Source organism: Pantherophis guttatus, chromosome 1 (assembly GCF_059756535.1).
Source record: "Pantherophis guttatus breed Tessera chromosome 1, ASM5975653v1, whole genome shotgun sequence".
Lineage (NCBI taxonomy): Eukaryota > Metazoa > Chordata > Lepidosauria > Squamata > Colubridae > Pantherophis > Pantherophis guttatus.
The window spans coordinates 63,860,320-63,874,706 of NC_142063.1; the positions used below are offsets into that span (position 1 = coordinate 63,860,320).

The 14,387-nt window shown below is 35.0% G+C and overlaps 1 protein-coding gene across 1 annotated transcript in view; it reads right to left on the minus strand.

Moving 5' to 3' along the window:
- DPH6 (diphthamine biosynthesis 6) overlaps nt 1-11,210 on the minus strand; it is a 235,670-nt gene extending 224,460 nt beyond the window's left edge. The window contains exons 1-3 of the mRNA XM_034417936.3: nt 11,038-11,210; nt 6,132-6,226; nt 3,919-4,112 (exon numbers count right to left, since the gene is read on the minus strand). Coding sequence (XP_034273827.2) covers nt 3,919-4,112; nt 6,132-6,226; nt 11,038-11,060 — 312 coding nt within the window. The 5' untranslated portion in view covers nt 11,061-11,210. The remainder of the gene's footprint in view (nt 1-3,918; nt 4,113-6,131; nt 6,227-11,037) is intronic.
- Nucleotides 11,211-14,387: the final 3,177 nt, after the last annotated feature.

Here is a 14,387-nt window from a genome sequence, read left to right on the forward strand (position 1 = left end):
ATAGTTTTAGTCCACTTTAGAACTTTTAATGAACACTGCATTAGGCTTTATTTAAATAAATTAATGTTTCAAACTTTGAAAAGTTTTTATCAATTTTTTAAAGAAGTCAAATGGCAAGATGGCTCACTCTGAATTATAGCCAGATTTCCATTAGTAACTTTTCATATTTGATTATTAAATGTAGATAGTAAGACTAGTATAAGTCAAAAGGACTCTTAGAATTTTATGAGAATCCAAAGACTGAAACAATTTTGTTTCAACGCCTTCAACTTCCAACTCAAAAGAATTACATTTTGAGCAACAACAACTGCAAATTTATGACACACTGCAATAATTATTTCCCAAATATGAATACAAAAAAATTATTGCTTCAGTCCAATTTCTGCAATTTGTTGGTATCTTCCAGATGGGTATTACGTCAATTTTTATAATCCTTAATTGGCAGAGCCAAAACTAACTCAGATTAGTGCACAATGTGTGAATCCTGCAATTGTGTCAACTGGCTTATCTTCATTAAAGGTTTCTAACCAAATGCAGGGTAGCTATTTCTCAGGGAAAAGGAACACTCTTGAATATACTGTACTCACATTTAGATCATCAATTCTTAAGTGCAAGTATCTACCCATAGGGGAAAATGAAAACCTACCTTTCTTTCTTTCTTTCTTTCTTTTTCTTTCTTTCTTTCTACTTTCTTTCTTTCCTTCGTTCCTTTCCTTCCCTCCCTCACTCCTCCGTTCTTTTCTTTTCCCTTTCTCTTTCTTTTCCTTTTTTTTCTAATCCCAAATTCTTGTTCTTATAAAATACCCAATAATGTATTGAGGTAGGCAAGTTTTCAAGTGCAATTTTAGAAGTGCTTTAAATGACTTCAGCTGTAAAATCATGGTTATTGAATGTCTTTCATAAATGCAATTGATTCCATATATTTATATCTTTGAATTTTCCTTCAGTGAAATTAATATCTACTTAGAAAAAAACACATCACTTATTTAGTCCAAGACAACTTGATAACATCTCTTTCAACTATAGTTATAAATATCATGCACAAACTTCCAAAGCAGAAGTTATCAAGATTTAACATTAGCATTAATTTATGTCATAACTGACTGTTATTCTCCAGATAATAGCAATGTATTCAGTCCTTGCTGTCTGGAAGAAAATGAAAAGCAAGTTTGTCCTACTATTAATCATTTAATTTAATTGATCAATAATACATTTCCTTTCCTCCCCCTCCTACCTCAGCCAAAAATAATCTTCTGGCATGGAAAAAGTTAGAACAATTCTCTAAGTGTACTCTTTAGTACACTGTGTATTAAAATCAAGTCTAACAATATCACAAATTTTCAAACCCTATCCTTTAAACAATAAGCAAACTTCAATGCATTAAGTTTTAAGTCAACAACAAGAAAACTTTTCAAGAGAGGGCTGACACTATACAATGGCACTGGGGCTAATTTCAAATAAAATATTTCTTAAAAGCTAAAATAATGCAGGTCTTCACTGCACAAGTGTGGACATCCTGCAAGATTTCAGAGCTTTGGGGGAGGGGGTGGTTAATTTATTTATTTAATTTTGGATTCTGTCACTCCAATTAAAAATAGGTGAGCTGACATCCTACCTGGTGCCAACTCCTACCTCATGTTATTATACAACTTTCTCATCCCTTTGGGAATGGAGTAGTTTGAGCTATTCTCCATCATGAAATGTAAAAGACAATGTTTTCAAACAGGACAGAGATCTGCTTCTTCTAGCAACAGTTTCCAAAGCTTTCACACTAAGGTAACCATTTCTATACTTACTTCTTCCTTTCATGAAAAAAAGTGGTTGTTGTGTTTATCTCTTTTGCACACAAATTGTCTTACACAAATGTTTCACTGTTGCTCTATATGACCTGATAAGAATATGCACACATTTTGCATGTAACATAAAAGATATATTAACTTCTTTTCCATAAAGTTTCTCCATTACTTATATGCTTATTAAGGATCCTCTGGTAAATTTGAAGGTAAAGCTGGAACAATCTTGAAGCCATTGCGTTAGAGCAAAGCAAACTTGTTCTCAACTGAAATCTCTTTTTCAGAACCTCTATGGAACCAATACCACTAGGATCAGTACATCTATCCTCATTATGCATTGTGTTGCTATTTTTGCAGTGAGAGATTGTACACTTAATTTAGCAAGCAATCAAGAAAGAGATTCAGAATAAATGGAAGAAAAAAAATAAAGATGCCCAACTTCGTTTCATCTATGAGTTTGCTTCCACTGTACATATAGGATCCCACATGTAGCATAAAAGCTTTTGTTTCATGTGTAATATTTAGCTGATAATTTTTCAGACTGTTTATTACAGCAGAGGTTAAATGCCTATACTGGAGCATTTACAGGAGACTCACAATTTCCAACACATTATTTCAGTCATTCCCCTACAATAATTATTTGTGGTAATAAAGCTAAACACCAAACCAGAAGGAAACAAAATAATCCATGAGCATAAACTGTAGTCACAGGTATCCAATTCAGAAATGTTTAAATTTGGAGTGAACACCTTCTGGTGGCCTCATTTTTCCACCTACATTTCTGTTCAAAGCAATGGTCCATTTCCTTCGATCAGTGTGCATGCTAAAAATATTCTGCTGAGATCCATAACTGATCTCTCTGTAGTTGGGTGCTTGCTAAACACACCATTGTTCTAAAAAGGAAATCCAAGTTTAGAAACAACATAAGAATTATTATATTCCTAGTTATTGTTGAAAATCTTCTAAGTATAATTTCTCTATTAGAACAAAAACAATAAGCATCCTATTTGAAATTCATCCACAAACCTTCAGACCAATAGTCACGATTGTCTCATCTATTCCAGGACGGATATCTATATGAGAAATCAGCCAGAAATACAGAACTTAAAAATCTAAGCAATATACATATAAAACTATCTGTTTTATAGAGACTATAGTGATCAAGATTTCTAATTTGATTATCATAATTCAAATAATTATGACCAGTTATTTAGAATGGTAAAGAGATAAATTTTTATCAGTATTTTCATGTTAAAGGTCTATGGAGCGAGTACAAAAATATCCAGTCAATTGCATCAATCCAACAATTCATTATATATAAGGGAGCTTGGATGCCTAAATGGAGCCTTCTACTTATATTGCATGACCAAATCAATCCAAAAAGAGGCAAATGGAAGAGTCTAACATATATACCTAGAAACATTCTTTCTAATTAAGTATGGGGGACTATCTTTCTTTGCAGAATCCTTAGAAGTCTTGAATTTTTATAGCTCACTTTGAGTGCAATACTGAAAATATTTAAAGCTTCTTGAATTAGTCTCACATCTAATCATACTACTAGAGGGAACCATGTGATTCACTACTGCTCATTCCAATAAGCCATGGTTTATATTATATCACCTCATATCAGTAATGTTTTCTATTTTCTAAAAGTGCTATCCTGGTAATTCAGTGTATCCATGATTATGCTTTAAATAAATAATACAATGTAAATAATAAATTCTGTTCTTTTCGATTTTCCTTTAAAATTTATGGGCCGTTAACATAGAAACTACAGTGGGCCCCACAGTTAAGTATACAAAAGGTACAAAACATAAATTGGGCACAAGAAAAAATAATATATCAGCAAATATATCAGTAAAAACTGAAACATATTGGATCACCATACCAATGTGATGTATTTCTTAGCATAAATTAATAAATAATTTTTACACCAATAGTAGGATATTTAACCTGAAACAGGAAGCAACAATAAAGAGCAGAACAAGCTATAAATTAAGGCCACTTCTTTCAGATTTATTCTCTTTTGAAAACCGAATATATTGTAACAGTACAGGCGATTCTAGGCTTGATGTATACAAGTTTAATCCTTATATTTAAAAGAAGAAATTGCCATACAAAATACCTTGACAAGTTTCAGAAGCTGATAAAGATCTTCCACCTCATCACCGTCACATTTTGTGTAGATGCTGCCTGTGTTAATGCTGGTACCTTTAATCGTGTGACGGTAGAGAGGCAAGTCCATAGCTTCAGCATATAATTCTATAGCTTGATGGCCCACTGTTTGATACATGTAACTGTCCAGCTCATCAAATCCTTCTGAAAGGCAAACAAAGCATTTCTACATTATTGAATGTACAGAATGTCAAGAACGTTACTCCAAATATATATTAAACACTACACTCCTGTTTTAAAATTCCCTTTATACAATAAAAATATATTCTACTCCCAATTTCAATTACTCCCAAATGCAAAACAGAGAATAATACTGAAAACATCCCAAGCATCTTAAAAACGAATAAACTTTATCAACTACGGTTATAGCTTCCCTGTGCATGGAAATTATTTTTTAACATGCACCAACAAAAATTCATTCTTGTATTAGGAGTCAGCCCAGGATGTCATCATTCATTCGTTTCTTCCTTCCTTCTAAAAAATCGCTGACTTTTGTAAAATTCATAATGGTATAAGTACAGAAACAATAATGATATTTTTTTAAAAAAACTGTGATAAAAAAAATCCTAGAAGTGTCTGCTTCCTGCTGTTCTGACCCCGAGTGGGACACAAAGACCAAAATCCTGTGATAGAGACCAGCAAGTTCATCAATTGTACTATAGCTTGCCATAATAAGTATCATGAAACATTAAGAACTGCCCTTGAAGTTTTATTGCCCCGTCTACTTGGTAGTGCTCTCAAAGACAGCAACTATCATTTCTATTATTGTACAAGCCTTTTCTGAATCTTTCTGGCTCAAAGATATAAATGCTTTTAAGACTGAAATACTACTAAACAAACTGTTATAATAAGTCATCCTGAGGCACATCTAAATGGGGGAAGAGTAAGAGTACTAATTACTTGGATTGGAGTTAGTTTCCTTCATACCACCACTAGTGCAAAAAAATTATTCAATCCACTTCAGACTTTTGGTAAGAGAGTAGGAGATTGAGAAATAGGATAATCAATAAATTGTTCTTCTTCACCAGTAGGAAGGAGCACCAGTAAAGACCCTTGATCCACCAGTAAAAGCATCACAAGTTTTCAACAAATGGAAGAATTCCTTGTATTCTTAGTAAAATTACCATGGATCCAAGCCATGGATTCCTCAGTTAGCCATACTGGCTGGGGAATTCTGGGAGTTGAAGACCGCAAGTCTTAAAGTTACCAAGTTTGGAGATCCCTGCACTAAAACAAGTATTAATATTTCCATTTGATTAACCAATTTTTTCACCTGTTCCCTACGTGTACATCTCAGTACCTTCAAGATAAACATGTTTCTTTGAGTAAACATGTATAGATATAGAGTTCTGATCAAAATATTTTTAGATTTATGGCACATATCAAAGTGCTGACCCAAAGTAACCTAGCCAGCTTTAATGCCCAAAAGAGGATTAGAACTCAGAGTCCCACAGTTTCTAAATCAGTAATTTAACCATTACACAAAACTGGTTCTAAGTTGTTATAATTTTATTATCAATATGGAGGGATATGTTCAAATTCTTACAAATCATACATTTGTATGAAGTGTAAACACAAAATAATCTTAAACCTTGGGAATGTTTTATTTCAAAAGATCACAAAAAATATCCTCTAAATGAACTCCTAATTTAATATTTATGTAATTTACTGCAACTTCCAATGCTATAATAAATCAGAGTTTATGACATCTTATGCACAATAACCCTTAAAATAATCATGTAGCTTAAATGGCAACACTGGTGTTTCTGGTGAAGATTAATGTTTAAAACAAATGTAACACAGAGAACTGCAGTACATTATCCCAGCTTATTATCTCCTATAAACAACTTAGCTGGGGACACAAGTCTTACCCACAGCAATTCTTTGCACAAAAGCTTACCTTTTTACCTCAAAATTCTGTGTAGACATTCTCCCAAGCAAATATAGAATTTGCAATACTTTTTACACTGTGTAATTATGAGCTACACAGACATAATCTGATTTAGTATAAAATAATTTCCCATGCTCCTATAAAGCACTCTTAACAAGTTCATACATTTTCCACTTTTGTTTGACAGATAAAATGATAAAATATCATTTTATCTAGATGAAGCTCTAGATGAAGAGTTCAAAGGTTCTTAAGAGAAAATATGGAATCCTTACCTTTGTCTTCAGTAGGCCTTAAATTGGCTAAGGCAACAATCTGATGACCAGCAGCAACACAATGCATCATATTGTAAGAGCTGTCTTTTCCACCACTAAAAGAAAAAAAAGGTTGCATTTTCAATAAGAACTCTCTTGAAGTAATGTTTATATTTAACTCAAAATGGCAGTGAAATTGTTTACACTTAAAAAATATCAGTGCTTTTTCAAATAAATCATGAGTATGTTTTTAGCTTTTTTTTCAGCTGAGTCACTAACCATGTTTATATATATATTTTAGCTGGATTTAAATCAATTAAGTAAGCAATATTTGAAGCAATAGCTTCATTCTCTTTAATGTCACCAAAGGTTTCTTAGCTATGTTATTATTTTTCACATGTAAATGAGAAATGAAAGTACTATTTGCACAAGAGGGTACAGGAAAACAACTTCTGATTTTCTAATATGCCTATTTAGGCCAAATCAGGATGCTTTCATAACTATCTCAGTCTGCAAAACAGATTTTACTGTATATCTATCTAGCACAGTATATGATAGCAGGTTGGCTATTTAGGAAAAGAAATAATTTATCAAAGCAAGTAAGCGTACGGTAAATACTGAAATTCTTTTCATCATCTTGATTGTATTAAAAATGCAATACCATTCCACTTGAATCCAAATATTAAAAACAAATGCACAGCCAGAAAAATTTCTACAACTAAAACATCAAGCTTTAAAAGAGTTATTGTTAAACCTTCAATGTCAGTGACTTTTCACAGGCTGAAACTAGAATGCAAATTAATGTTGTGTGGGTGCAAGACATCCATCAGAAACAATTTAGTTACCAAGGATATCAGACAGAATGAAAGGCACTATATTCCAGAGTATTTGTGAGGCACAAATGTTTGATTCTTCATAATTGCCTCATTTTAAAAAATGCTCAGTATTCTCAGAGTATGGCCGCCCTTTAAAAAAAGTAAGCATACTTAAATTTGAAAAGTAAAATGAGAAGACTACACAATTATAACTAAATTATTTTTGTCCCACTTTATAGAACACCCTAAATATACATTGACTCAGGGAGTTCTGAACAGAACACAGAATTAATCCAAATGAACATTAGACAGATAATTTATTATATTTTAGGTAGTACCTGCAGGCTTTAATCATGAGATATCTTTTATTGTATACTTTTCACATATAGTTCAAATATACTCAAAAAGTCCCCAAACCAAAAAGCATATTTGCGGAGGAGGATGTAAAGAATATGAAGGCATTTGTGTAATGGGTGGATACCATAACATCAATGGGCAGGTGTCCTTGAACAGTGAGTGAATCTATGAAAGAGGCCACAGATTGGACTTCTCCTATCTACATTTACGAACGAAAAGCATCTTCAGCTTTCAAGGAAATTAAAAACAGAAACAAACTGTTTACTGACCACTGTCAGTCTCAGAGTAAAGCTAGGCAGTAAAAAAGGAAATTTGGCACCCCATTCTACAAGGTGGCTTTATCACCAAAAGGATTGTCCTGACACTCTAAGAACTTCTTGGAAAGAGTCTGTTTGGTCTATCCACATATTGAAACCCATTTGCCCAATAAATGCATAGAACTTTTTAAAAGTGGATGGATGGGCTGGGGGAAGGGAGTGACTTTATTGTTATGGCCCACCAGCAGCCAGCGGATCTGGCAGCAGATTTGGACAGTGAGGAAATTGGGGAGGAACATGGGCCAGTCCTGGAGTCTGGGGAAGGCTCTGATGAGGGCTCCGTATCGGAGGCAGGGAGGGGGCCAAGGCCGTATGCCAATTATCAGCTGCCTTTGGAGTCAGACATCAGTGAGGCAGACGAACAGCTGGAGTCTGTTCCCAGTGTGCGCATGAGCAGAGTTGCCATACGAAGAGAACAGCTAAAGAACAAGGGTCAACTTGGGAGTAAGGCCACAGGTGAACGATGAATGGCCCTCCCAGAGGGAATAAAAGAGGAGCGAAAGGGGAGTGGAGTTTGCAAGAAACGATTAGTTCATTACTGCACTCTTGCCAAGTATTGCAGCCTGTGAAAGATATCGGCCTGGCCACTAATAAAGGTTGGTAATTGTGAACTATCTTGAAAGACTGTGGGAGAGGAAAGACATTTCTGGAGAGGAATTCACTGTAAATTAAATAAAAGAGGTTTACTCTATTGGGACGAGGACTCGGCTTCGTGCTGCTAGGAAAGCCTAAATCAGAACATTTATCAAGACAGGAGTACGATCCAAGCTTTATTCAGTCCAAAAACCCTAATTATAATAAGTGTCACTTGTTAATAATTTTGTTTAACATAAATCAGAACATAACTAACTGGGTAATTAAACATTACTTTCTAAAGAGAAGACTGACTTCAAGAAGTAATATTCTTTGCATCTTAAAAATAACCCACAGTCCTTCTAAAGACATTACAAGAAGATGCACGGTCCTTAGAAAATTTCTAATTCAACCACTTAGTAATTGGCCATGAGCTTGATGTTTTTTATTGTGAATGATTGTTTTTTGTATGTAATTACTCATGGCTTAGAACAGGGGTGTCAAACTGACGGCCTGCAGGCCGGATGCATCATGTGTAGGTCACGCCCACCCCAGCTCCAAAAGGCAAAAAACGTTGTGATACATCATGTGATGTTGCATGACACAATCGAGTTTGACACCCATGACTTAGAAGAACTGTCCTTTAGATTACAGTTCTGAGCTTGACACCAGACATTGATATACCCATGGAAAATTGAGCAAATGTAAAATCATATGAAATAAAATTGCTAGTAAAAATCTTAATAGTACTAAGTTGATTGGTATACAAATCATCTTTTACCAGTTCTTGTAATAGAATATGCCCACACACACATTATTAATATAATAATTTAAGAAGAAAGTCACAATTTCTTGGAAAGTAAGACATAATCGTATTTATAAGTGGCCATTTCATTCAGATCATAAATCTGTGTAAGCCATAAACTATTCGCATTCTTTAAATGTTAACTGGTGGAGCCATCCTATCAAAACTGAAGGAAGGGGAGATGGGAAATGCTAAACAAAATCTAGTTATAGGAAGCTCTACTCCCATAGCATTATTTATTTCAGCAGGCTGTTGTTAGACTTATTTAATCTCAAGAGTAGTTACTGATTTTTCCTTTTCCCTTTTTATATAATTCCATCATTAAGCTTTGCCTTTGATTCACTAGTTTGTAGAGAATAAACTTCCAAATGATTTGTAGCAATTCAAAACATTTTCAAACTGTGTGTTTAACTACAGCAAATCTAATCTAATTATGTTTCCAGGGTGGTAAAAGTTTAAAGTAAAATTAAGAGTATTCCTATCACCAAAATAATTTAATATGTGGATTACTAGGCCAAGCATGTGTGTTAAGACCCTCTGTTCTTTAATTGTACATCTATGTTTGTATTACATACTGAACCACAAAATAGCCAGCCATGTTTTAGCTTGCAATGTGGTGCAAACTCATCCCATTCAGTTAATTCACGGCTGAATATGCCATGCTGTATATGTTTAATGGACTAATTCAATATACTATGTTTTAATTCACCAAGGAATACACTATGTAGAGACACTTGAGTCTTCGGAGAAAGGCGGCATACAAGTTGAACAAATAAATATGTGACTATACCCTGAGTACTGTATAACTCTTAAGTGCCATCCCAGATATCATTCTGGAAAACTTTACAGGTAGTTCTCAATTTATGACCATAATTGAGCCCACCATTTATGAGAAATTTGTGAAGTGAGTTTTACCCCATTTTACAACTTTTCTTGCCACAGTTGTTAAGTGAATCACGGCAGTTGTTAAATTGGTAACATGGTTGTTACAGTAAGTGAAACTGGTTTCTCCATTGACTTTGCTTGTCAGAAGGTCGCAAAAGAGGATCACATTACTCCTGAACCCTGCAACCGTCATAAATATGAGTCAGTTGTCACAACTACGGCAAGATTGGCATTTGCGCAATGTTGGAGAAGTTCGAACACACCCTCCAAAGATCTAATAATTAGAAAGGTATTAGATTGCGCCAAGATGGATAAAATGACATTGGAACTGAAAGGACAGATGGATTCGGACTTTTACGTAATATGGAAGAAATGGTATAATTGGACTGAAGATAGAAAAAAGGGAAATAACAGATAGTAGATTTTGTAAAATTATATAGAGTATAGGAGAATATTAGTATGATATGTAAATGATCACAGTCATGCACAAGAGTTGAATAAGAATTGTTTAATTGTTAAAACCCAATAAAACTCATTTTTAAAAAAATGAGTCAGTTGTCAAGCATCGAAATGTAAATCATGTGACCATAGAGATGCTGCAAGGGTCATAAGTGTGAAAAATGGTCATAAGTCACTATTTTCAGTGCCTTTGTAACTTTGAACTGTCACTAAAAGTCGAAGACTACCTATATATATGTTTAGATTTAATAGTACTATAGTAGTATACCAGACAGCTATCAACAGAGAATTGCTACAGATACCCATAAAAAGAAAAATCTTAAAAGACTTCCAAAATATCACCATGCAGGCATTCTCCAGAATATAGCCTGAAGTCCTAGTTCTGCAACAAATAGTGCCCTTTAAATGTTTAGTTGTAATACAACTCGTACTTAACAATGCTTCCCGAGTTTGATGAGACTGGATATCCGTCACTACTGAAGTGTCCCTGATCTTCAATTAAAAGGGAAGCAAAACCAAACCTGTATTTAATAAAACCTATCACACTGCTGATTGCACGCGGAGAAAGAAAGAAAAAAAAAAAGAATCATCTTGGGCTATTTGTCACTTGCATCATTTTGCTCACATAGTAAGAGAGTCCAGCATTTCCTAGAAACCGGGAAATGCAAATATTATTCAGCTCCGGACAGCTCCCCAGCGCTAAGCAATTATTTTACCTGATTAAAGCCACCACTTTCATCCTAGGACAGGTGGGGAGAAACAGCCAGGAAAAAGATCACAGACTAAGCCAGAAGCTCCAGCCACGCACACCTACAACCTCTCCAACCCACGTGCCACCCCGGCTGATACTGTTTGAGGTTCCTTCCTTTCCCAGAAAGCCCCATCTTCTGGAGTCTGTCTCCGAAAGTGCCTGAACAACAAACGACTGTTTGACTGGGGGAAAAAAAAAAACAAACTAGCGCGGCACAAGCCGCCTGATTTCCACTGAAGGCTTTTTCGCCGATCACAAAGGCGGATGCAAAATGCAGAATGAGTTTAACAGCGGATTAGGGGAAGGGGGAAAAAAAAGAGAAAATACAGGCAATATGTTTGATAGCTAAGAAATGGCAATACGGGGGCTTTGCAACTAAGGGCAACACTTAATGTTAGCGAATGTATTTGTTGTTTGGTTAATTCCGGGATTTTAATAGGTTTTCGCGCGGTAACATTTAAGAAGCGTGTTTACTTCTTTTCCCGGCATTTGTATATACGTTCTGTAAACCTGCTTTGAATGCTAGCCAGGACCCGGATTCAAAGGGGAGCGAAGATAGGTTTTTATTTTCTCCGTCGTCTTTGAATGGCTAGTTTGCGGATGGAAATCGAAGAACCTTAAAACCGGATTTGAATGGAATACCAGTACTGTATTTTTCCACTACTACTACTACTACTACTACTACTACTACTACTACTACTACTACTACTACTATTATTATTATTATTATTATTATTATTATTATTATTATTATTATTATTATTATTATTATTATTTAATCCTTAGTGAGATTCACAGCCCTTGAGGCTGGTTAATAGCTCAGCAGCTCGAGTCCTAACCAAGGACCTAGGAACTGTTAAGGTATCGTGGGAGGATGTAAGCTGTTCCGAGTAAGGTGGTTTTTTGTAGAGTCAAAATGTTCAAGTCCGGCAACTTTAGAATTTCTAAATAGTGGGGTAGCCCTTTGGGTATTGCTCCAAGGGCTCCAATTACAATCGGGACAACACACGATTTCTTTTTCCACAGTCACTCAACTTCAATTTGCAAGTCCCGGTACTTTGTGATTTTTTTTATTATTATTATTATTATTATTATTATTATTATTATTATTATTATTATTATTATTATTATTATTATTATTATTATTATTATTATACCTTTGGGAAGTTAGATTGGAAATGCGTCAAAGGACTTGGAACTCTACATTCCAATCCTGTATTCAGAGCAGGGTAATGCTCTGAAAACAGTTCACCATTCAAATGGCTATGGAAGAAAATCCAGCAAAAGAAGAGTCGAAAATAGCCTGGAGATGATTCAGAACTGCAGAAGTACCCAACTCAGAATAGCATCCTCCAATGCATTTCTATTCGAGAGGCAGCTGGGCAGCTCCATGGGCACCTGACTGGTCTATTCCCTTCTTTTCCCTCTAAACAAGAGACCCAGACAGAGGGTGTGCAGTCTGTCCTATTCAAGCTAGCATTCTCCCTCGAGGCACAAATGACCAGCCTTAAATTATCCTACTTCAGACCCGTTATGCAAAGACCCAGGTTTTTTGGAGAAGGAAAGGTGGAAGGAAAAAGAAGAGACCAGCAGCAAGATGGATAGATTATGTTATGGTGAGATGAGAGCACTGTTGAAAAACCAATTTAGGGACAGATCATGCAGACAATCTTTCTATGTGGTTATGAAGAGTCAAACACAACTTGATGGTCTGTAATCAATATACCTCACACACAGATATAACTAGGGGAGATCATCAACCTATACATGGATACAACCTATGTGCCTGAACTAATTAAACATACTCTTTTTCTCTTCACACACACAAGGCATTTTAGCCCCACTAGGTAGACTAGAAAATCCGCAGAAAGACTAGGACTATCCTTTGGGGGTAATGGCTATAATAACAGAATCTTACAAGGCTTAAAAACATCCTTACAATTCAGGAAAGTACCTGCCTAAATATTTCATTTTGCTGAACTTAAAAAAAAAGTTATTTAGCTCGTTTTGTCTAGATAATGGTTTCTGCATATTTTCCCCCAGGTCATCTTCCTTACTCTCTACAGGAGAACACATATAATCTAGGTAGACACATGCATACAGAAAAGCAACACATATACACATATATAGCAACCGAATATGACAGGTACAGACTCCAATGGATAGTTAGGATTCCCCCCCCCCAAAAAATAACTGCAATTAGCCTGGCTTCCATGAAAGACCTATATGTTGTGCAGGTCAGAAGAAGGGCTGAGAAAATATCTACAGAGACCTCACATTGTGGAAATAAACTGTTTCAACTCCTCCCCTCAGTAAGCTACTATAGGGCATTGCATGCCAAAACAACTAGACACAGGGACAACTAGATGTGTGACATCATTCTGCTGAACACTTAAGTCTCACTGTACTATCTAATATCTATATAAAATTATTCAAGTTGTATGGGTGTAGCATTATTATCCTTATCTTCTTTACTACCCCCTCTTATTGGTATTATGATTTTATTGTTCTGTTGCTTTGCATGTACACCGAGCACTACCATTCCAGAAACAAATTCCTTGTTGGTCTAATCACACTTGGCCAAATAAAGTATTTTATTCTGTTCTGTTACTTTGAATAGATACATGCAAGAAATGTGCATGTGCATAGTACATTTAGTTTCTGAAGAGAAAATGCATACACATGCACACCATGACACATTATTTGGTTACACAGAATAAAATTCAGATGCCTCTATGGCTCCTGATAAAAAATTCCAGGAGTTATGCCCTCTATGTTTTCCTTACCTTAATCCTATGTAAAAGCACTGAAATTTAAAAGAATACTATACATTTGTATAATATCTCACATCTTTTCAATAAATTGCTATTGTTGTTGATGTTATTTTGGGGACAATTCCCATGTATCAGTTATCTCCAATTTGGTGATGTTTTCTATGTTCAAGTATACCTCTGCTCATTGGTAATGCAAATGGCAGAGATCAAGGTGGAGAAGGCTGCCATATCTATTTACACAAACATTTTCTGATGGTATATGGCTAAAAGCTCTACTTTCTAATTAGCATTGCAGTGTTAAAAATATTAAAAGTTATATGCTATCAGGGACGTCTCCATAAAGAGTCAAAAACATGAAATGGCAATTACATAATTGAACATCCTGTTAACTTTTTTATTCCCCCCGCCCCCAAAAAAATCTCTGGTGTTAGCATTGCAAACAATAGTAGGAAAAATCATATCAGAAAACTGATAGAATAAGGAATACCATTTGTAAATTATACTTTATAAGTCAAATTGGCTTGTCTAAAAATGTATTAGA